Genomic DNA, 22171 nt, shown 5'->3' with positions numbered 1-22171 from the left:
TATTGAAACAAATAAACATAATTTCCATGTTTTTTTTTTTTAAAACTAAGTAAAACATATTTGAAACCACGCCCCAGAGGGAATTGCTCATAAATTCAAGACTTATTTGGAGGCTTTTCAATACAATTCATTCACCTGACTGAATAACTATCTGAATATATTTATACAATATTCTTATTGAAACACACAATTAAAAATAATAATAATTAAAAAAAATTGAGGCACCTGCATTGAGAGTCCATCTGGCTATCATTTTACGAGCTTTAGTGTAAGTCCTTAAAAATTTTTTACATGATGATATTAGAGATACAATGCCGTTGAGTTGATTCTAGTTAGGGTTATATTTGAATTGAACCTAGCCCTAACAAGGTGAAACTCCTTTTTAGGTGAACTTAGCTTTTTTCTATTAGAGTTCATTGAGCATAGAGAAACACTAATTCGTGTTCACTTCGCTTAGCAATTTAAGAATTCATAATCAACTTGCACATAACTTTGGTTTGTGTAGACAGGTCAGACTTGGTTGGGTTCGATGAAATATTTGTCTTGACTCCCCTAAATGACGTTAGTCATTTTAATTTTTTTTAATAATGTGAGTTGAACACAACCTCTATTTGGGTTCAGACTTAGGTTTGTTTTCCTTACTATTCCTTAGCTCATATTTGTTTATCTCATATTTTGTATTTAAACTCATTTGAGCAAAACTTGTTTTGAGCTTCAATAAGCGCACTTCAAATCCAACCTCAATTTTGGTAGTTTGGATATTTGCCTCGTGTATTAAGCGAACAAGAGTATCATCCTCAGAACCTTGAGAATTTTCCCTGAATAAATTCAACTATGCACTCTTGGAAAACTCCGACAGATCACAAATTGGATGACTGGTTATACAAGGAAGAGCACAAGTGTAGTCCTCTTTCTCGAGAAAGATGCAAAACCTCTAGTAGGTGGGGGTATACGGTTCACCTGCGCAAGTTGCTTCCAAGTTGTTTCTAGTAGCTCTACTTGCCAACAGAAATCTATTGAGGTCGAAAGTTAAAAAAAAAAGCAGAAAGCTCACAATCCAGAATAAAGAAATTTTCTAAATTGTATTATGATTTTAGATATCAGCAACACTGATTAGAAGTTAGTAAAATTAGTAAAATATTATACAAAAAAGTTTGGGTTTAAGCCTTTGTCATGATTAGTGAAACTCTTATTTAATTGATATGGTGATTGTAGATTAAACCATTGTGTTTAAGGGTTTATCTATCCGACCTATCCGGGTAGGGAAAATCAACAACACCAGATGCCATCATGACAATTATATCACAAAGTTGGAGGCATTCGTCTCAATCAATGTTTTCAAATCTGAACCAAATCGACCAGTTCAATGGGTTCAACTTGGAACCGACCCATAGTTCGGTTCGGTTTACACTAAAAATTGATTTGATATAAAACTCAGTTAAACCCAATTAAAACCAACAAAACCAAGTTTGACCAAGTTTTATTACCCTAACCCTTAATTTAGTTTCTATTCTATTTTTTGAGTTTTTTTTTAATGAATTGAAATTTATATTTCGAAGCAGTAAATATACTTTGTTGTTATTAATAATTGTCCAAATTTACTTTTAACAAAGTTCACATGGTTTATGTTTAAAATATGTGTTAAATATTTGATATTATTTAATAAAGTTATTATAATTTAATAACAAGTTGAATCAATTGATTGAACTAGTCAAACTATAAACTAGTAAGACAACCAGTTTAATTGTGTGAAGAGTAATGTTATGTGTACCCATTTTTGGTACACAATTCATGTATACAATGATGTGTCATCATGTAATTAGGTGATTTTAAAACATGTGTCACCATATGATAAAGAAATATCCAATCATATGATGACACCTCATCTGTGTATATAAATTATGTATCAAAAATAGATACACATAGTTTGATTGTTGTGTGAAACCCATTGCAGCAGCTTTAAATAAGCAGCAACCAAAATTATCGGTTGAAGTGAAATTATTTTAAGAGAAGAAATCATAAATATACCCTTCCAGCTCCTGTAGCATCCAATATCATTCGGAGATGGCGTTTTGCATTGAAATGGAATCCCTGGTGCAGCAATCTTTTATACTCTATTTTTTTATTAATTACCTTATGGTTGTTAAATAATAAATTTTTTTTATTAATCTATAATTAAAAATGATAATATGGCAAGTAAATAAAGGAAATGCACCACTTTCAATTTAAATATTAAATAATTGTTATTGTAATTTTAATTTTATTATAATTTTATATTTATTAATTTTTATGATAGAATTAATTTTTAATTAAAATAAAAAATAAATATAGAATAATAATAATTAAAAATTTTATTATATTAAAAAAATAAAAATTATTTAAAAAATATATAAAATAAATACTTTCTTTAGTTTAATTAAATATAATTTTAATTTATATTCAATTATTTTTAAAAATAACATAAAATAGTATCTATATATATTTTTATTATAATTAGTTAATTACTATAATAATTATTTTTTTATTGAGAAATCTCATTTGAGTTGGATTAATTGTATCGAATATATCAAATCTCAAGTCCAATGATTGATTCTATAACCACTAAACTAGATAAGTTAATGAGTATGTCATCAAAGAAAACTTGAACTTATGACATTTTTTTACCATTCAAACTATTTCTTAGTGGCAATTATCATAATTAATAGTATTTTTAAAATTAGACCAGACTGACCAATTTGACTAGTTAAACAAACTGTGAACCAATCTATAATTTGATCTGATCTATATATAACTATAAACTTGTTTGAAATTCAATCAAACTCTGTAAACTTGTTGAACCAAAAAAAATTATTTAAAACCAACAAAATCATAGTTACATAATATTACACAATTTTTATCTTATTAAAATTTTAAAATATAATTTGTAAAATCTTAATTAAATTAATAATAAGTTTATTATTAATTTTTTTATCTATATAATAAGTGTTAATGATTTAATTAATATATTTGAAAGTATGTTTTATATTTAAAAAATATAATAAATATTTGATATTTTTTAAAAAATATTAATAATTTGATAATAAATTAAATTAGTTAATTATAGGATTAAATCAATTAAATTATGATCCAGTTGGAGTACTAATTCACTGAATCTATCTAGTTTTAATTTTAAACTTTAATAATTAATTGGTAAGTACCAAAAGTATTGTTAATATAATCATAAATTTGATTATTTGATTATTTAATAAATGTAATTCAATCCCGCTCAAATAGGTCTATGGTAAACAAAAAGTTATATAGTACAATAACAACATAAAGCGACGAAAGAATCTATGGACATTACTATAAACGAAGGTCTCATATTTAAATTTGACTCTTAAATTTATTAAAAAATTTTTTTACTATATTTGTATTTATTTTAATTAAATATAATTAATTTTTTTACTAATACGAATATAAATAAAAATATTAATAACATATAATCATATATTTGTGCATAAACTTAGAAATATATATATCAATAATATATAATTACATGTTTGAGACAAATTATAATTCTTAAAAATTTTAAAGATATTAATAAAAATTTTGAGTGGTTTTTTAAAATTTGAAAAAATTTAAAATATTATATATCTCTCAACAGTTTAAAAAAAAGGATAGTTACACTTTCAAAGAACTGAACAAAAATATGTGAAGTGAATGATAATATTTTATCTCAACAGTTTAAAGATATTAATAAAAATTAATAAATTAGAATGATAAATATTATATAATTATATTACAAACTATAAAAATTATCATATATTTTCAAAATATATGAAGTGAATATAATATTTTTTGAAACAAGATGGAAAAAATATTCATTTACCCTATTAAGTTTTAAAAAGAATGACATTTACACCCTCATTATATTGTGCACACTTTAATGTAACAAAAATGACAAAAATGTCCTTTGATTGTTAAAACTAATTATCGATTTTGATAGATGGGGAAAAAATTAGTTTTTTCAAATTTAAAATAGAGATTATGTCATTTCGTCACACTTTCAGTGGGACATAGTTATTTAGCCTTTTATCATAATTAATAAGATTAATTTTGTATTCATTTTTTATTTTATTTAGGTAATATAATATGTACTTAAACAATTTTATTAAAAAAAAAAGTGCTGAGATGCTGACTTTTGAAATTTGTATTTATACATCAAAATTGTTTTTTTAATCATTAATTTTATTTTATTTATTAGATAAAATAAATATATATATATATTACCTATAAAAAAAAAGTTATAGTTTGTCTTAAATTTTGCTTTAAAATAAATTATATATTTATTATTTTACTAATATAATAAAATAATTGCAATACGCTTTTATCAAAAGAAAATTAAATTTTGGTATATCATTATTCATAATTTATCATAAATTGATTTTATATTTATTTTAATAAACAGATAAATTAATATTTGTTTATAAAAAGAATAAATATTATAGATTAAAAATTAATTATATATACAAATTATATATTTAAGTCCTATTAGGACTCAATAAATCATAAAAAATTAAAAAAATAGTTTCATTTTCTTGAAAAAATGTATAAATAAGATTCAAATATTTTTATTATATTTTATTTTTCCAATGGGTTTCATGTCATTTGCTACCTGCTGCTCTCTTACATGATTTTATATTAATATTTAATTTGCAAATAATTATAATGTAAATTGTCACATTGTGCTTTGATGGTGAGCATGATCAATTTGCCAATTCCTCTCTTTGATTTATACTGTTTACCCGTTATGGTGTTGACTTCTCACTCCAAGTGGAATTGAGTCTACTTGAGATCAAGTTTGATTTGAATTGAAATTAAATAAATTTTTCTTAATCTAGTTTGACCTCAAGTTACAGTACCAAATCAAGTTAAAATCAATCAAAATAATATTATTTTGATACATATAGCTCAAAATAATATTGTTTTATTTTATTCGAATTAAACTTTCAAGGCTCACTAGTTTATAAAATCAATCTCAACTTGTTTGAATTTCTAAAGAAGAAGAAAAATCTTTCAAAAAAATTAGGCATTGATTAGTGGATTGGATTCTAATCCAATTATTCTCTACATGGATTGGGTGACTTATTGACAAGTCATATAATATCTAAAATTAGGCCAATTTCCAAAGGGCCGCTATGACAAATTGTCAAATTTGGAAATTTAAATTAATAATAAATTAATATATTATTTTGTAATTTTTAATTAGAGATAAAATAAATAATTAAATCAATTAATTATATGATAACAAATCAGTTTGTTTGTATGTATCAATGCCCATGTCCCATGTTTATATATATAATATTATTTAAAAAAAGCCATACAAACATTTGATAAGGTTGGTAGCATTATCGACACCCTGAATAAAGCAAAATTTATTGAAACGTTGTGAGAAAATGTTAGGTCAGTTGGCATTGAATTGAAGAGAGGAGAGATGCAGTCTATGTAGGCACAGCTGCACTCTTTACCAACCTTTGTGTAGTGACTAAAATAGTTGGCCTCCATTTCATTTTCACAGTGTTTGAAAAGAGAGACAGGACAAGGCAGCCGGCTACACAGTTGAAAATTAAAGCTCCACGGTGGACAGAAATTCAATAAGTGGGACAACTAACTTAACTCTCTGTGTCATCCACATATTGAGTGAATCAAGCCTCATCTCTCTCTTCTTCTCCCCGTCAACAGTATTATATCCATTTATTTAAACTTAAATATAAATTTGAATGGAATAAACTGATTTTGAATTGGGTTTTATTTTATTTTTTGGTAACAAACAACTTTATTTAAATTAGATTAATCATTTAATTAAATAAATTAAAAGTTTGATTTTTCATATATCATAGAAAATTTAATTTATACTCTCTTATATGTAAATTGTTATTTTTTTACCATTATTTGATTTGATAAATAATGATGTAGTTATAGAGGCATGATTAGATCTAAACCAAGCTAATTCTATTTTAGAAGTCGACTTAACTCAATTTAGTTTGGTTCAGATTTGTTTAATTTGAATTTGAACAAAAAGGTTTCGCTCATTTATGAAACCAAATTGAACTCGAGTTAAAAGCATACGACTCAATTTGGCTCAAATTAAACTCAAATTTATAGCTTGAATCGGTAAATTGAATTTGTGGTTTGAATTTATAGCTTATTTCAACTTAAATTGATGGTTTTGTATATTATTTAAATAAAATAACATTGTTTTACCAATGAATCATAAATTCAAATTATCAAGTCAATATAATTGAGTCACGAATTGAAACCACTAATTCTAACCATAAATTTAAGTACAAATCAAATTAAATTGAGTCAAATTATTTTTTATTTAAGTGAATTCAAGTCACTATAAATATTGCTATATCAAATTTAAATTAAACTTAAATTTAATTATTTTTTATTTAAATTAAAAAATATTTGAACTTGAATTAATTCAATTCATACCTATATGTGATAATTGTCCTTAGCGAAAATCCTAAATTCACTATTGATTGTTAGTTCTCTAGATGGTTGCTTCTCGAAATTTTTAAAGTATGGCATAGGAGGGTGAGTTATGGTTGATTGGTACTTTGATAAATGGGTGTTTGTTACGTGTGGAATGGCAAGGCAAAGGCTAGTAGGGTAGCTTTAAGGGGCAAGTCAAGCTGCAGTCAACGCAAAAATTGAAAAGTTTAAGGGGAGAATTAGAGACGTTAAGTGGGTGAACACGCTTTTACCTGTCAAAGTCACAGTCACAGTCACTGTCGATTTGCAAGGTAAGAATGGATACTTCAATGAGAAAAAAAATTATAAATATATAAATAGACATTGAGGGAACAGTGATTGAATTACTCGACTTCAAGCCAGGGTTTATTCTTATAAAATAAATCAAATTCTAATTGTATTAAAGTTAAGTAATATTATGTATGTAATTTTATATAAAAATAATAATATATTATTATATGATTAGATAATTAGAAATTAAAAATAACATAATATTTAATTATATAATGACACATTATTATTTATGTATAAAAATTATATACATAATTTTATTAATTAAAGTTTGATTTGATTTAAATTAAATCTAAAATTAAATTATATTTAAACTAAATTGAAATTTCAAAAGATTTGTTTTAAATTGATATTATTTAATTTCAAATTAGATTTTATTCAAACTCAATCAGATTGAATCTAACCGTATCTTATGACTATGCATTCATAGTATATTTTTGATAATATTAATTTGAGAATTTTGATTTTTAAATTGTCAAAATTATTGTTTCTGATAAATTTACAAATATAACCCTAGAAAAATTAAAGTTTGATTAAAAGTAGACGACATGGCTGAGAGAAACAAGACAAATAAAACTTCGACCGTAAGAAAAAAAGACACCATTGACAAAGAAGATTTGCCTATTGTAGAGCCCACTAGTATATTCCTTCTCTAATTATATAATACAATTACTTGTTTAAATGACGATTTTTATAATAATACTTCATGAATAAATTATAAAAATTAAAGTAAATTAATATATTATTATATAATTAAATAAAATTAAATTAGAGATAAAATAAATATTTAAATTACTTAATCACATAATAATATGTCAGTTTGTACATACGCAGTATCCATTAGAAATATAGACAAATTGGAAGTTTCAAATCTTATACACAAAACCCTAAATTCTTATTTTCTAACTTTAAATACAAGTGATAATTAATAAATATATAAATTATAGGGTTTAAATTATGTTTTTGAAAGTTTTAGAGTTTTAACTATAATTTTTTAATCAAACTCAAACTTTGTCTTAATATCTTAAAGTCAAACTTGAGTCAAATATTATTCAAATCAATTTGATTTGAGTACACCCCTAATACCCACCATTTATATGTATAGTCACTCAATTACTCACCTAATATACTATACATTTACTTATGAAGAAGTGTATTTTTTTTAAACTTAATATTGATAGTTTTGATATTTTAAAATAATAAAATTATGTATACCCAATTTCTTCCACCTAGGCAAGGTGCTTCCAAGTTGTTTCTAGTGGGTCTACTTTATATATCTTCTCTGTTTGAAAAAGGAAAGAACCACTTACTATGTGATTTAAAGTTAAATCATAAATAAGGAAATAAAATGTACTACATTTTCATTGTAAGGTTAACGAATCAGCTTGGTGTCATGGTCTTATTTAGTTGAAATAGAGTAAATAACAATTTTCTAATAGTGTAAACACTCTTCTACCTGTAGTTGGTATAAATAATATTTTTTAATCTAAAATAAAAACTCTGTTAAAAAAAACTAATAATGTAAAAACAAAATAATAATTTTATCATAAATTAATACTCATAATTTGCTATACTATGCTCAATTCTTTGAGGGTGTAGATGTTATTTTTGAAACAATTAGATGTAGACTAACATTTTTAAAATTTAGAAAATACCCCAATTTTTTTTAAATTTCCAATAATGCCCAAAAATTTTCAATTCCTGACACTATTGTCGACAGTCTTGCCCTCCTGATGCGTCCCTTCCTCTGGTAATATCTCTTTTTGACATCTTTCTCTCCTCTAATAGACTATTTAAGTCAGAAAAATGAATAACTTCGTCGAGAAGATAATAACATATTATCTATGTAAATATGTACATATAATAGTGCGCTCAATTTTTTTAGCCTCTGCATCAAGTTATCAAGCTAGTCTTATCTCAAATCACACCACAAATTGTAGCTACAAAATTACGATATCACTATTAACCACTCAGTTGTCCACATTCATTCTTAACTGACTCCCAACAATAAGATTAAAAAAAAAAAACAAGGTGAAAGATTTAATCTCAAATGATCATTTTAAATGATCCAACTTTCCACTTACTTTGCCCTATAGAAAGAAATACAGATTTACTAGACCTTGAGGGGGAAAAGGTCAATCTAAAGAAATATTTGGAGATAAGAAATAAGGATACAATGTGGTCTCATAAATGGTAGCAATACACGAATGAAATTGTCTTTTTTGTATACCAATTTAAGTTTAAACCTTTTATCTCCATAAAAAAACTCAATATTCCCATATTGAAAATATGGAAATTTCTCAAAAGAAGATTCTTATGTTATGTAAGTCTTTCATCAATGAGAGAAAAGGACCAATATGCCTCCACTAGTTTGAAGCTCATGTAAAAGTTACAATAGAGCAATAAGAAGACCTACCAACTTATTGACTAGGAAATCTTCAAGTTCACACTCGTTAGCAACTGTCATGTTCTTGCATAAGTTCACACACATGAGGACCTAAGAGAATGTTCACACAGAGGATCTGACAAAAAAAATTTTCACAAAAGAATTATGGAAACTCTATAGTATTATATGACCAATTCGAGTTTAATTAGAATAAAAAATAGTTTGATTTGAGTTTAATTTGAATTCGTTTAAAATGAGCTAAACCTCTTAATTTAAACTCGGTTCTATGGTTGTTGAATTGTATATCAAAAACCTAATTTTACATATTATATATCAAGTATCATATTGTATTATACAACTTTTAAGAAATAAAATAATAAAAATATCAATAAAATAGTAAAAAAAATATAATTAACATGTCATCATGTTGAAAAATATCGCAAACACCTTTGAAAATTTAAAAATTTTCATATACACTCCTACTACATCATCATTTTCTCTAAAAAGTGTATCGATTCATATTGGTAATATGTATCGTATCGTATGATACGTTTACTGTATTATACGATATATTTATTATATCGTATCAATTATAATATATATCATGATACATATTATTTTTCATCTGTATTGTATCATATTGTAAGATATTGATAACTATACTAAGTTCATATTCGAAGTAAATAAATTTGAATTAGACCGAATTAAACCGAGTTAGGTTTTGAGCCTAAACTAGCTCGGTTTGAATCTAACTCTAATTGCAGCTATTGCTTCCCTCCAGACCATATGGTTGAGCCATTCCACGAGACCTCACTAATGCCTTTCCACCATTCCATCATGAGTTTGCACGACAATGTTTTTAAAATTGGACTAGTGATCGAACTGGTTGTTTCATTGAGTCATCTTTCGACTAGTTCAATCGGAGAATAATAAAAATAATCAAAAATAATTAAAATTTAAAACAAGTCAAAAGTCAAACTTAATTTTGACCTGTCATCTAGTCAAATCTAATTTTTAATAGGGTTTGATCAAGTTAATAGTAAAACTAATTTTTTATATTAATCAAATTGAACTTAGAGTCAATTTTTGATTTAACCGATTAAGCCAATTAATCCAATCCGATTTTAAGATCATTATCGTATAATCTCTCATTCCCATCTTTTGTGCTTCTTTTCTTCATAAATATATGACGAACGTCCCTTCGCCCATTTTCGCTTGCGCTTACGCAAGAACGATCGCTCAATTCAATGATTGAAGACCCTTCATGTGTCAAAACTCTATTGGCTTAATAAGTTAAAAAACAAAAAAATATATATAAAAAAGATTTATATTAATTCTCACGAAATGACTAAAAAACCGTTCATGTGTCAAAATTCTATTGACTTAAACTGCCTGAATCGTGTTAGATTTAATAACGCGTTAAAAAAGACTTCTTAGTTGCCAAGTGTCGCAACCAAAACGGATTACGTAAAATATTTTCCTGTTTCTAGGCACCCACATTAATTGCATGCCAGTTTCCTGAAAAAACAAATATTTTTTGACTTTTTCAGCAGCTCAACTTTTAAGCACATAAATTTACTTGTATACCCTTTTTTCTAACAGATTCTGTTAATACATCAAACTTTGGGAGGGAACAAGTCTTTTAGCCTTATTGATAAATAAAATAATTATGTGTACAAAATCTTTATTGAAGTCCCATTAGGACCTAATAAATCATAAAAAAGCATAAACATAGTTTTATTTCCTTATAAAAATATATAAATAAAATTCAAATAATTTTATTGTATTTTATTTTTTCAATGAATTTCATGTCACTGTTACCTGCCTTCTCTAACATGATTTTATAATAGGTCAAAAGATTTATTCCTACTCAAGGTATTGTTTATTCTTAAACTCTTATTCGTAAAATTTTAAAAACCCCAATACTTACCATTCTATTAAAATTTTTAGTCAGGGTTAAAGGTAAAAATGTTATTTAGTTAAAAATATTTAAAAAACTAAAATTTTATCACATTTCCCATTTAGTTTAAAAATTTAACAATTTCCTTTATCCAAAGTTTGAAAAAGTATTTATTTCCCCCATAGACCTTGCATTTTTTTTAGTGTCTTCTCTGGCAACCGGAGTTGGTCTTCCCACCCATCTTTCGTCAGCAACCAAAGAAGAAGGAAGAGTGATAGATCCACAGATCTTGTTGGTGATGAACTGAGCATAATCCAGTCATCGTCCGAGAGTGACAAAGTGAGACATTGATGAAAGCGATCAAATTGTCCATTGATGGAAGATGGGTGGAAAGGCACACTTCGATCATTGGAGAAGCATTGGAAAAAATGCAAACCCTAAGGGGTTCAAACTTTGGTTGAGGAAAAATTTCTAGATTTTTAAATTAACGGGAGGATACAAAAAATTTTAGTTTTTTCAATATTTTTACCCTTAACCCTAGCTGAGAATTTTAACAAAAATATTAGTATTTAAATTTTTAAAATTTTACGGATAAGAATTTGAGGATACACTAAACTTTGGGTGGGAGTAAGTCTTTTGGCCCCTATAATAAGAATTGATTTGCAAATAATTATAAGGTAAGTTGTCACATTGTATATTGAAGGTAGGCATGATCAATTCGCCAAAGACATCTCTCTCATTTATATGGTTTACCCATGTTGGTGTTGACTTCTTGTTAGGAGCTCAAGTTCAAGCCGAACTAAGCTTAAATTTGAGTCGGTATGAGTTCAACTTAGCTTAAAACTCAACAAATTTATTTTGAACCAATTCAAGTTTAGCTCAACTTGAGAGAAGTTGAATTTGAGTTTGGTTCACATTATCAAGTCAAGCCAAAATCGATTAAAATAATATTATTTGATACACATTAGTCAAAAAGATATTGTTATAATAAATACAAATTAAAACGATGTTGTTATAATAGATAGATTTAAATCAAAATGATGTTGTTTTAGTATATTTGAATCAAAATTTTTCAGATTCGTGAGCTTAGTTTGTTGAACACTACACTAACTCGAGCTTGACAATAGAAAACCTTGAGGCTCAAACTCACCTAAGTTGAGTTTATTTCAGACTTTTTCAAGTTTAAGCTAGCTCGATTCGAATACACCTTTATTTTTGAACAATAATATTTTACATAAAAACAATTTAAACAATTTAATATGTTATTAAGTGATAGAGTAATTCTTTTCTTGTAATTAGGTCAATGCTCATACAAAGACTTTTGAATTTGGGGCACAATTATACAAGTGTCTATTTTACTATTACTTTTTCTCTGTCATTACATTTTTTTATTTAATTTAATTTATTTTCATTTCTAGTGTGAAGAATCTTTTGGAAGGATAGTTTAAAATATCATAATACATATTAATAATAAAAAATATTATAATTTGATAATACGATTGTAATTAAAGATCTGGATCCCTTTACTTAGTCAATAATCAATACAACAAGTCTTTCATTAGTTGTGATGTTCTGATATTAATTATATGAAGTTTATGCTTAATCACAATTATGATCCTTAAGAAAAAGGGACACTATTGAAAAAGAAGGCTAAGCTCTAAGAGAAAACTTATTCCTCTTTCTCTAAAGCCAAATGACTTATTCACATCCAAGGTTTATTCTTTTTCCAAATTCTTACTTACTAACTTTCAAAAAGTGGACTCCAAGAGTTAGTAAAACCAGTAGAGTATTAAAACTTACAAGATGAAGGTTTGGGTTTGAGTCTCTACCACGCTTGTGAAATTTTGATTTATCTAGTATAATAATTATGGATTCGATTACTATATCCTAGGTTTACCAATCCAACAAAGACGGGCAAAGTCCTAGGTTAACAAAACAAATTTTTAAAAACTGAAATACCTATCCGTCAATCGATAAAGTTAACAAAATCTGCTAGTTTTAAAATTTTATCTCATTTCCCCCCTAAACTTTAAAAACTAACAATTCCCCCTAAAAAAACCTAATTTTTTTCAGATTTGAAAACCTGCAATTTTCCCCTCAAGAGTTTAGGGTTTCCTATTTGTAGTTTTGCAATTTTACAACTGACCCCCTTTTCTTTTTTTCTTTTTTGTGTCATCCCATAACCTTCTAGAATTTTCAGTTTGCCCTCGATCTAGTTCAGTTTCCTTATCGTTTTTTGGCGACCTCTATCTCTAGTGTCCTTCTCTACCCGAGATTCAACCAACGTCAACCTCTCTTTCTATCTAGCGCTCGAGCTCCCTTCCAACGCCTTCATGATATGACTTCCTACTATCTTGTCATTGTTGTGCTTTTTATCTCTCCAATTTTGTGCCATGCTTTCCTCTTGGTTCTCGCACAACATCTGACCTTCTTTGTTGGCGTGAACATCTATCTTGGTGGTTTGAGTTTTTGGTCTCTCTTCGACACTAATTGATTAGATTGATTGATGGTCCCCTTTCAAAATCTCAAGCTCTTTTTAAATTAAAAATGATTCTTTTTTGTCTAGAGACGAAGATGTTGATAGGAAACATGATCGAATGGAGTTAGGCAGCGAAAAAAAGAGGCCATAGCCGAATTCTAGTCACTAGAGAAAAGTAGGTTGAAAATGAAACCCTAAGGGGAAAATGTGATTTTTCAAAACTTAATCCTAAGGGAAATTATTAGTTTTCTAAACCATGGAGGAAATGAGATAAATTTTTATTATTTTAATATATTAGTTAAATGACTATTTTACCCGTAGAGCTAACTGATTCAATTAATTTTAACAATCCACAGGTGAGAGTTTGAGTTTTTAATATTTAACGAAAACTAATTTAGGAATTTAACAAACTTGGGTGGGAATAAATTGTTTGACCCCTTCTCTAATTATGTAATACAATTATCTGTTCAAAAGAGAATTTTTACAATAAACATTTAAATCATCTAATCATATGCTAACATATTATTTTATATATACACTTTAATTACCACTAGAAATGTAAATAAAGTATAAGTTTCAAATCTTATTTTTTATTTTCTAACTTTAAATACGGGACTAATTAATAAATATATAAACTAAATGTTTAAATTAGATTTTTGAGAATTTTGGAATTTCACTATAATTTTTTAGTTAAAGAACACGAATAAGCTATTTGATAAAAAAACAAAAGATTAAGATTAAGATGAAGATGAAGATCTAGTTTTGGAGTCACACGTCATGTGGTTGTGGAGTCCACATGGCAATGATATGTATTAATGGAAACCGTGTGGACTCCACAATTACATGGCGTGTGGACTCCAAAAGTGGGTCTTCATCTTCCTTTTAATCTTAATCTTTTGTTTTTGGCCACAAGACTTATTTCCACCCAAGGTATAATGAAAATTCAAAGTGACTTTTATTAACTTTTGAAAACCCAAATATCTACTCATCCATTAATTTTGGTTGTTATATTCAGGGATAAAATCATCATTTAGGGATTTTTATTTTCACCCTTAATTTTGGTGGATGAAATTAGCGCTAAAATGTTCATGCCAAAACAAAACTAAAATCATCCCTAAATATAAATGTTAAATTTTGTTGGATGAAATTAAAGTTTCATCCCCTAAATGATCAATTTGGGACAATAGTGAAATCATAATAAAATCATTTATTTACCATTTTGGAATAAAACTAAAATCGCTACTAAAAATATTATTCTGGGATGAAACTAAAAATGTCTTTAAAAAGAAAATTTAAGTAAAATTATCATTCTGAGACAAAAATAAAATTGTCTATAAAATTATCATTTTAAGACAAAACTAAAAATGTCTTTAAAAATGAATTCTAAGTTTTTGGGGACAAAATTAAAATTTTGTTTCCTAAAATTATCATTTTGAGACAAAAAAGAACTCTCTCTAAAATTATCATTTTGAGATGAAATTAAAATTGCCACCAAAAGTAAATTTTTAAGTTTTTTAAGACAAAACCCTAAAATTATAATACAAGATGAAACTAAAAATATTCCTAAAAATGAATCCTAAGTTTTGGGGATGAAATTAAAATTTTGTCTACTAAAATTATCATTCTGGGATGAAACTAAAATTGTTTCTAAGAATAAATCATACATTGTGAGACAAAAATAAAATTGTCCATAAAATTATCATTTTAGAATGAAACTAAAAATGTTCTTAAAAATAAAATTTAAGTTTAACCCTAAAATAATTATTATGGGATAAAATAAAAATTTTATCTCTAAAAGTAAAATTATAAGATAAAATTAAAATCATCTCTAAATATTTTGTCTTTAAATTAAATATTTGATGTAGTGTGCTTTAGTGTTGAAAATAAGATGATGCAATGAATATGTTATTTTATTTATAAAAATACTTAATTATATCCGTTGGAGAAAGAATTGATCACAAAATAATGAAAATGATATTCAATATTTATAGAGGAATAGAGTAAAAATAAAAGAAAATAATAAGGGAGGTAATCCTAATTTGTCTAGTAAAGTTCTAAAAAACCAAAGATTGAGATTGAGATTAAAATCGAGTTAGCAGACTTTTTTTTATTTGGTGGGTGGAGTTATGAATTTGAGAAAGATATTAGATATCATTTACCTATGAGAAAAGATGAATAATTAAATATCTCGTGTGCTCTTCTTAAATATCAAAACTACTTTGTATGACCTTTTAATTTTTGGATGACTAATATTTTAACTTTATAGAGTCATTATTTTAAGAAAACAAAATTATAATACAATAATTACTCATGTTAATATCAGTAATATTAATGAACCAAGATATCATCTATATCATTTAATTGACATAAAATTGTTTATGATTTATGTTTCAATTTGATTCACTGATAAAACTGAAAAATGAAAACGAAAAGAAAGGAATTCAACCATTGATATATCAATGAAGAAAACCACATGTTTTATTGGTGTTAGGAAAAGTCTCAAAAAAAAAAAAAAAAAACAAAAGATTATGAATAAAACGAAGGTGAAGACCCACTTTTGGAGTCTACACGCCATGTGATTGTGGAGTCCACACGGCTTCCATTGGACCTGTGACTTCTCGCATCTTGAGTTCAGTTTTTCAGCTCTACTAGATAAAAGTAACCAATTTCTCTTGGCTAATTGCGCTCATATTCATCTGTAATTCTCTTGTTCTAATAATCCTAATTCCTTTCTTCCATGGCATTTTTGATTGACCCCCTTGTCTCTCAACTCTTCGAGAGGTTGTTTCATGTATTGGGGTCTGATGAGGTGCGGGGATTTGCCAGGCAACTTGTTGGAGGGGTAGATTCAGAGCTAGATGAGCTCAAAACAAAGTTGAGAATGATTAAAAATCTGCTTGACCGTGCAGAAGGCATACAACTGACGGATGGGGACTCAAAAGAGTGGCTTGACGATCTTCAACACTGGGCTTATGATGCAGAAGACGTGCTGGATGAGTTTGCCTATGAAGCTTTGCGACGCAGACTCAAGGTAGAACAGCAGGCAAGCTCTTGCAACCTATTGAGGTTCCTTCCTACTAATTTTCCTGGCCCCTTAATGGGCTCCAAGATTAAAGAGATCAATAATCGGTTGGAACAACTCCGCCAGCAAAGATTATTGATGAAAGACCTTCCTGTAGTAACATCAAGTAATGTCACACCGCAAAGAACAGAGGAAACTTCAAGCGTGCCACCTGAAAAATTTGTTCATGGCAGAGATGAAGATAAAGACAAACTAGTTGCGATGGTGAACAGCGATCTACCTTGTGGTAACAACTTTCGAGTGATAGTCATAGTCGGCATGGGAGGGATCGGCAAGACTACAATTGCTCGAGAGGTGTACAATCACAAGGAACCGGAAGGCTTCAAGTTTGAGGAAAACGCTTGGGTCTGTGTTTCAACCAATTTCGATATTTTAACTATCTCAAAGAGTCTCCTTCAGTCATTAAAAGGCTCAACGTTCTCCATTCCAAGTGATTTAAATGGAGTGCAAGTTGAACTGCAAAAGGCAGTGAGTGGGAAAAAATTCTTGATAGTATTAGACGATGTTTGGGAGGTGAAATACAACGACTGGGAAAAGCTAATGTCTCCTTTCAAAGCTGGTGCACCCGGAAGCACAATGATCGTCACAACACGCAATGAAAATGTTGCAGAAACAATAAGATGCTTGGATAGTACTTATCATTTACCGCTTTTATCCAATGAAGCCTGTAAATCCTTGTTTCAGGAGCATGCACTTGCAACTGGCAGGACTGCTTATACAGGTCAAATTACGGAGACAATTTATGAAAAGGTCGTTGAAAGGTGTAATGGCCTGCCTCTGGCAGCAAAGACCCTCGGTGGTCTCCTATTCTCTAAGCCGATTGATACTTGGGAAAAAATACTGGACAGCAAAATATGGAATTCATATAAAGAAAAAGATGTTCTTCCAGTATTAAAGTTAAGTTATCTTTATCTCCCTCCTCATTTAAAAAGATGTTTTGCTTACTGTGCGATTTTTCCAGAAGACTATGAGTTCAAGGAGGAGGAACTTGTACTTTTGTGGATGGCAGAAGGTATCGTTCGACCAACTAATGAGCAACTGGATGAGACAAGTCAGTATTTTGGTGATTTATGTTCAAGGTCACTTTTTCAAAAATCAAGTAACTATGATTCTACATATATAATGCATGACCTTGTTCACAATCTAGCTGAATCTGTTTCTAAAGAATTCAATTTAAGCTCTGATCAACCCATTATAAAGCTACCGGAATGTAGTGAAAGGATTCGTCATTTTTCTTATATTCCTTGTGGAATAGAGGGAGAAGATAGATTCAAAGTCTTGGAAAAACTTAGGAGTCTAAGAACATTCTTGCAGCTGTTCATGAGGTCTTCCTATTATTGTGAACGATTTATAAGTGCTAGGGTTATTTTTGATTTATTGCCACAATTAAAGAAGTTGAGAGTATTGTCTTTTGATTGGTACGGTATCACTCACTTACCTGATTCAATTGGAGATTTGATGCATCTAAGGTATCTAAACTTTTCTTACACTAGGATTAAATGTTTGCCTGAATCAACATGCTCTTTATTGAACTTGCAAACTTTGCTATTAAAAAAATGTTCTTATCTTATGAAGTTACCTTCTAATATGAGATATTTGACCAATTTATATCATCTTGATATAAGTGGTCAGAATTCATTGAAAGAAATGCCATCTGGAATGGAGGAATTAAAAAATCTCCGAATGTTATCTGATTTTATAGTGAGCAAAGAATCGAGTTCCAATTTAGAACATTTGAAGAGCTTAAATTTTCTTAGAGGTGAGCTTTGCATTTCAAAATTAGAGAATGCCAAGCAAATAGGTGGGTTTATATTAAACAACAAAAAGGATTTAAAAGTGTTGTCATTAGAGTGGGAGTCTCAATTTGGTGTCTCACGAGAAGTGGGAGAAGAAAAAGATGTTCTTGAGATGTTGAAACCTCATAGCAATCTAGAAAAACTAACAATTAGATTTTATGGTGGTTCAAAATTCTCATCTTGGTTAAGCACTTCGTCATCACTCTCTAAATTGACAATCCTTAATTTAGAAAATTGTGAAAATTGCACAAGCTTGCCTTCTCAAAGTCTATTGAGCTCACTGAAAGAGTTAAACATCATAGGGATGCCAAAATTGGAAAGAATAGACATGCAAAGTCCTTTCAATTCATTGGAGATTCTTTTTTTTAAAGATTTGCAAAAATGTCGATATTGGGACACAAAAGGGGAAAATGAGAAGGTTGAGAGATTTCCTAAACTTCGTGAGGTTTCAATTATTAAATGTCCTGAACTTACTGTAGAATTGCATGATCGTCTTCCTTCACTAGAAAAACTTGTGATTGAGAAGTGTGCAAAGTTGATGGTTTCATTCTCAAGTTTTCCAAAGCTTGCTAGTTTCATAATCAATGAGTGTAAGGAAGTGGTGCCTACTAGTAGTTCTACTGATGAGATCATATCCTTCAAGTCTGAATCTCTTCAAAATATTGTAGATTTAGAGGATGAAAATTGGTTGAGTCAAAATTTTAATTGTGTAGAGAAGCCGATAAAATGGAGTCATAGCCTCACCTATGCTAAAAGCTTAAGTATAAAAAGTTGTAGTATTTCATTTCTAAACGCCATCTTTCTTCCTAATTTGAGTGATCTTGAGATTATCAATTGCGAGGCTCTAAAATCTTTACCAAAAAGATTGAAACAAAACAACATAGAAAGGTTGGAGATTGACAAGTGTGATTCTTTATTATTCATTGCCAGGAACACTCTGCCTTGGTCGCTAAAATGGCTTATGATATCAAGGTGTAAGAAATTACAACATTTGGAGGGTATCAGTTATACTCTTCTTGAGTCCTTAAAGATTGAAAGTTGCAAATCTCTCACGCATCTATCATCACAAGGATTGTTGCCTAACACACTCAAAAATCTGTCCATTAATGACTGTATAAATCTCACAACATTATCGTCAAGAAGCAGGTGGCAACTTAAAAAACTTGAAGTCCTCGATATTAGCAATTGTCCAAGGCTGAAGTCAATAGAAGAGGCATTTCACAGTAGATTGTGTCTTAAAGATATGTTTTTAAGTGGTCTTCAAAATCTTGATTTGTTCGGCATACAGAATCTTACTAGTCTTCAGTACTTAAAAATAAGAAATAGTTCGATGTCATTGCCGATTAAAGACATTCCAACTAGCTTAACCTCTCTTGATATCATTGGAGATGTCGAAATGAGTAAGACACTAATTAGATGGGGATTGCACAAACTCACCTCTCTTAAAACACTTCGGATAAGTGGATTTGAAGATCCGGAGTTGATTCTATCAGAGGACCGGCGAATGCCTCTTTCTCTTCAAGATTTGGTTATCTATACTTTGGCACCATTCAAATCAATTTCAGGCTTGGGCACACTCACCTCTCTTAAGATATTGGAAATTCAAAATTCAAATCTCAACTCAATTCCAGACCTAGGAAGCCTTGTATCACTAAAAAGCTTCAGTATTAGCAATTGCCCAAAGATCAAATCAATTCCAGGTTTTGGAAGCCACAACACCCTTGAAGGATTGTATGTTTTTGAATGCCCAAAGTTCAAATCAGTTGCATGCCTGAGAAATCTTACTTCTCTTCAAGTCTTGTGGATTTTAAATTGCCCAAAGCTCAAATCCCTCACAAGCCTGCCACCCTCACTTCTGGTCTTAGAAATTCGCGAATGTCCATTGATAATAAAACAATGGAGGAGAGATAAGGGGAAGTACTGCTCAAAGATTGCTCACATCCCTTATGTTGAAATCGATGGCAAATTCGTCTTCAATTCAAAGGAGGAAGAATTGGTTTGAATTAATTGCATTCAAAGCATGGAGTCAGATAATCATCTCTGTTTCATTCAATTCAAGGTGTATGGTTTTATCCATGGCTTTTTATATTGACAGTGTATTTTATATACTCTGTCTTAATTTAAGTTACTCTTATTTTAACTTGCTAGATGATCATCATCACATCAAGGAGACAACCACAGTGGGCAGGTAGTTTGAGCATCTTGTATTTATTAAAAAATTAACTTCAATGATAATGATTTTGATACATATAATGTGTAATTATGGATATATACATATATCCAAATAGATAAGATCATGTTGGAGTTCTTTTTAGCATGAGTTTTGATATTTTCATTTTTCTATTATTTAGATTTGTTACGTATCCACCATTGAGATGAAGAAACAACTGGAGGCAGAAATTCGAACAATTTTGTATCTCAAAATGAAGACTCGAAAAGAGAATTATCTAATTCAGATCCAGGTTTGTTATCATAACATAATTTTCAATAAATTATATGTTGTTATTCTACAATTTTGATGACAATATGTACTTGAAGAAAGATCTCAATTCACATTCCAATATTTGCAATTATTGAAACATATATTCGTTTAAGTTCCTTCATAAATATATATATATATATATATAGAGAGAGAGAGAGAGAGAGAGGCAGATTCAATTTTTGATTTGAAATTCCTTTAAGATAAAAAAGTAATTGAGATGGAGAAACAATTGGAGGCAGAAGTTCGCTCATGTTTTTACCGTGAAGGATTTTTCAGCCTTTTTTATTTTTTTTCTACATAAAAAGGTAATTGAAGAAAGTTTTCAATTCAAATTCCAATATTTTGCAGTTATTAATACATATATTCGCTTAAATTCCTTCATAGGATGATCGGTCCACTTCGTCGTTGTCACACCATTGCACCATAATCATATTGTCAGATAAGGCTTCCTGGATATGTAAATCTTATTGTCACACCATTGCACCAGAAACGTATTGTGATGATAGCAGGAATTTGAAGGCTGAAAAATTGTGGCAACAGAGCGGCATATGTAGGCTGTAAGAATTTAACAAACTGTGAACTTTTGTTGTTCCCATCTTGTTTTGATGTGCACACCATTATTATGCCATATGTGTGGACATGATTGCATTTTGTGTGATCATCTAGATGTTGATTTTCCATTTAAGTGCAACTTTCATCTTCTTTATCTGTATTCAAAATTGTTATTTGTTGTCTAGGTGTATTGTTGAAATTATATATAAGCGTTCATTTGAGTTCTTCCTAGCTTAAATATGCAATTTGTCTCTTAACTTAAATTTGAGTAAGTTTTTTTTATACTTAGGTAATTTGTTATTTTGGGTAGTTTGTTTTGTGTTTTTGTTCTCTAATTTTCTACTCTATCTCTTATTGGTTGGCTAGATTGTTCATATGGTGAGATACAACTCTATGGTTGATACTTGAAGGAAGTTCAAGACCAACAAATGAAAAGATTTCAACTTAAAGTTCAAGCGGAGTTTGAACAACCTGAACAAGATAGTCAATGTATTTCAGACATGGGTATTAACAACTGAAAATAAGTGACTTTAAAAAGTAATTTGGTAAAAGGTAAGTCTTTGCATTATGTGTTTGATTTCAACTTTGTAATTGACAATTGAATTTTAGCTTATTGATTTGATTTGAGCCGGACATGGTCCCATGGATGTAGGCTAAGATATATCTTGGCTGAACCATGTAAAAATC

At 28.7% G+C, this 22171-nt stretch overlaps 1 protein-coding gene across 4 annotated transcripts; it reads left to right on the top strand.

Annotated features, from left to right (window-relative positions):
- Positions 1 to 16062: 16062 nt before the first annotated feature.
- LOC123219179 (putative disease resistance protein At3g14460) lies at positions 16063 to 22171 on the top strand. 4 transcript variants are annotated; one of them, XM_044640963.1, is made up of 6 exons: positions 16063 to 20509; positions 20599 to 20638; positions 20802 to 20912; positions 21133 to 21237; positions 21317 to 21489; positions 21851 to 22171. In XM_044640963.1, exon 1 carries the CDS (start codon positions 16310 to 16312, stop codon positions 20450 to 20452), a length of 4143 nt encoding a protein of 1380 aa, XP_044496898.1. In that variant the 5' UTR covers positions 16063 to 16309; the 3' UTR covers positions 20453 to 20509; positions 20599 to 20638; positions 20802 to 20912; positions 21133 to 21237; positions 21317 to 21489; positions 21851 to 22171. The 4 variants fall into 4 exon arrangements, with proteins under 4 accessions (XP_044496898.1, XP_044496896.1, XP_044496897.1 ...); XM_044640961.1 differs by lacking the exon at positions 21133 to 21237; XM_044640962.1 differs by lacking the exons at positions 21133 to 21237; positions 21851 to 22171 and adding an exon at positions 21670 to 21722.

The sequence above is a fragment of the Mangifera indica genome, chromosome 6, assembly GCF_011075055.1.
Source record: "Mangifera indica cultivar Alphonso chromosome 6, CATAS_Mindica_2.1, whole genome shotgun sequence".
NCBI lineage: Eukaryota > Viridiplantae > Streptophyta > Magnoliopsida > Sapindales > Anacardiaceae > Mangifera > Mangifera indica.
The sequence above is the reverse complement of the archived record's forward strand: the minus strand, read 5'-3'. Positions and strand labels throughout refer to the sequence as shown.

What these genes read in the sequence shown, in the direction of transcription:
- LOC123219179 (XM_044640964.1), top strand. Translation starts at nt 16,310, where the DNA reads ATGGCATTTTTGATTGACCCCCTTGTCTCTCAACTCTTCGAGAGGTTG.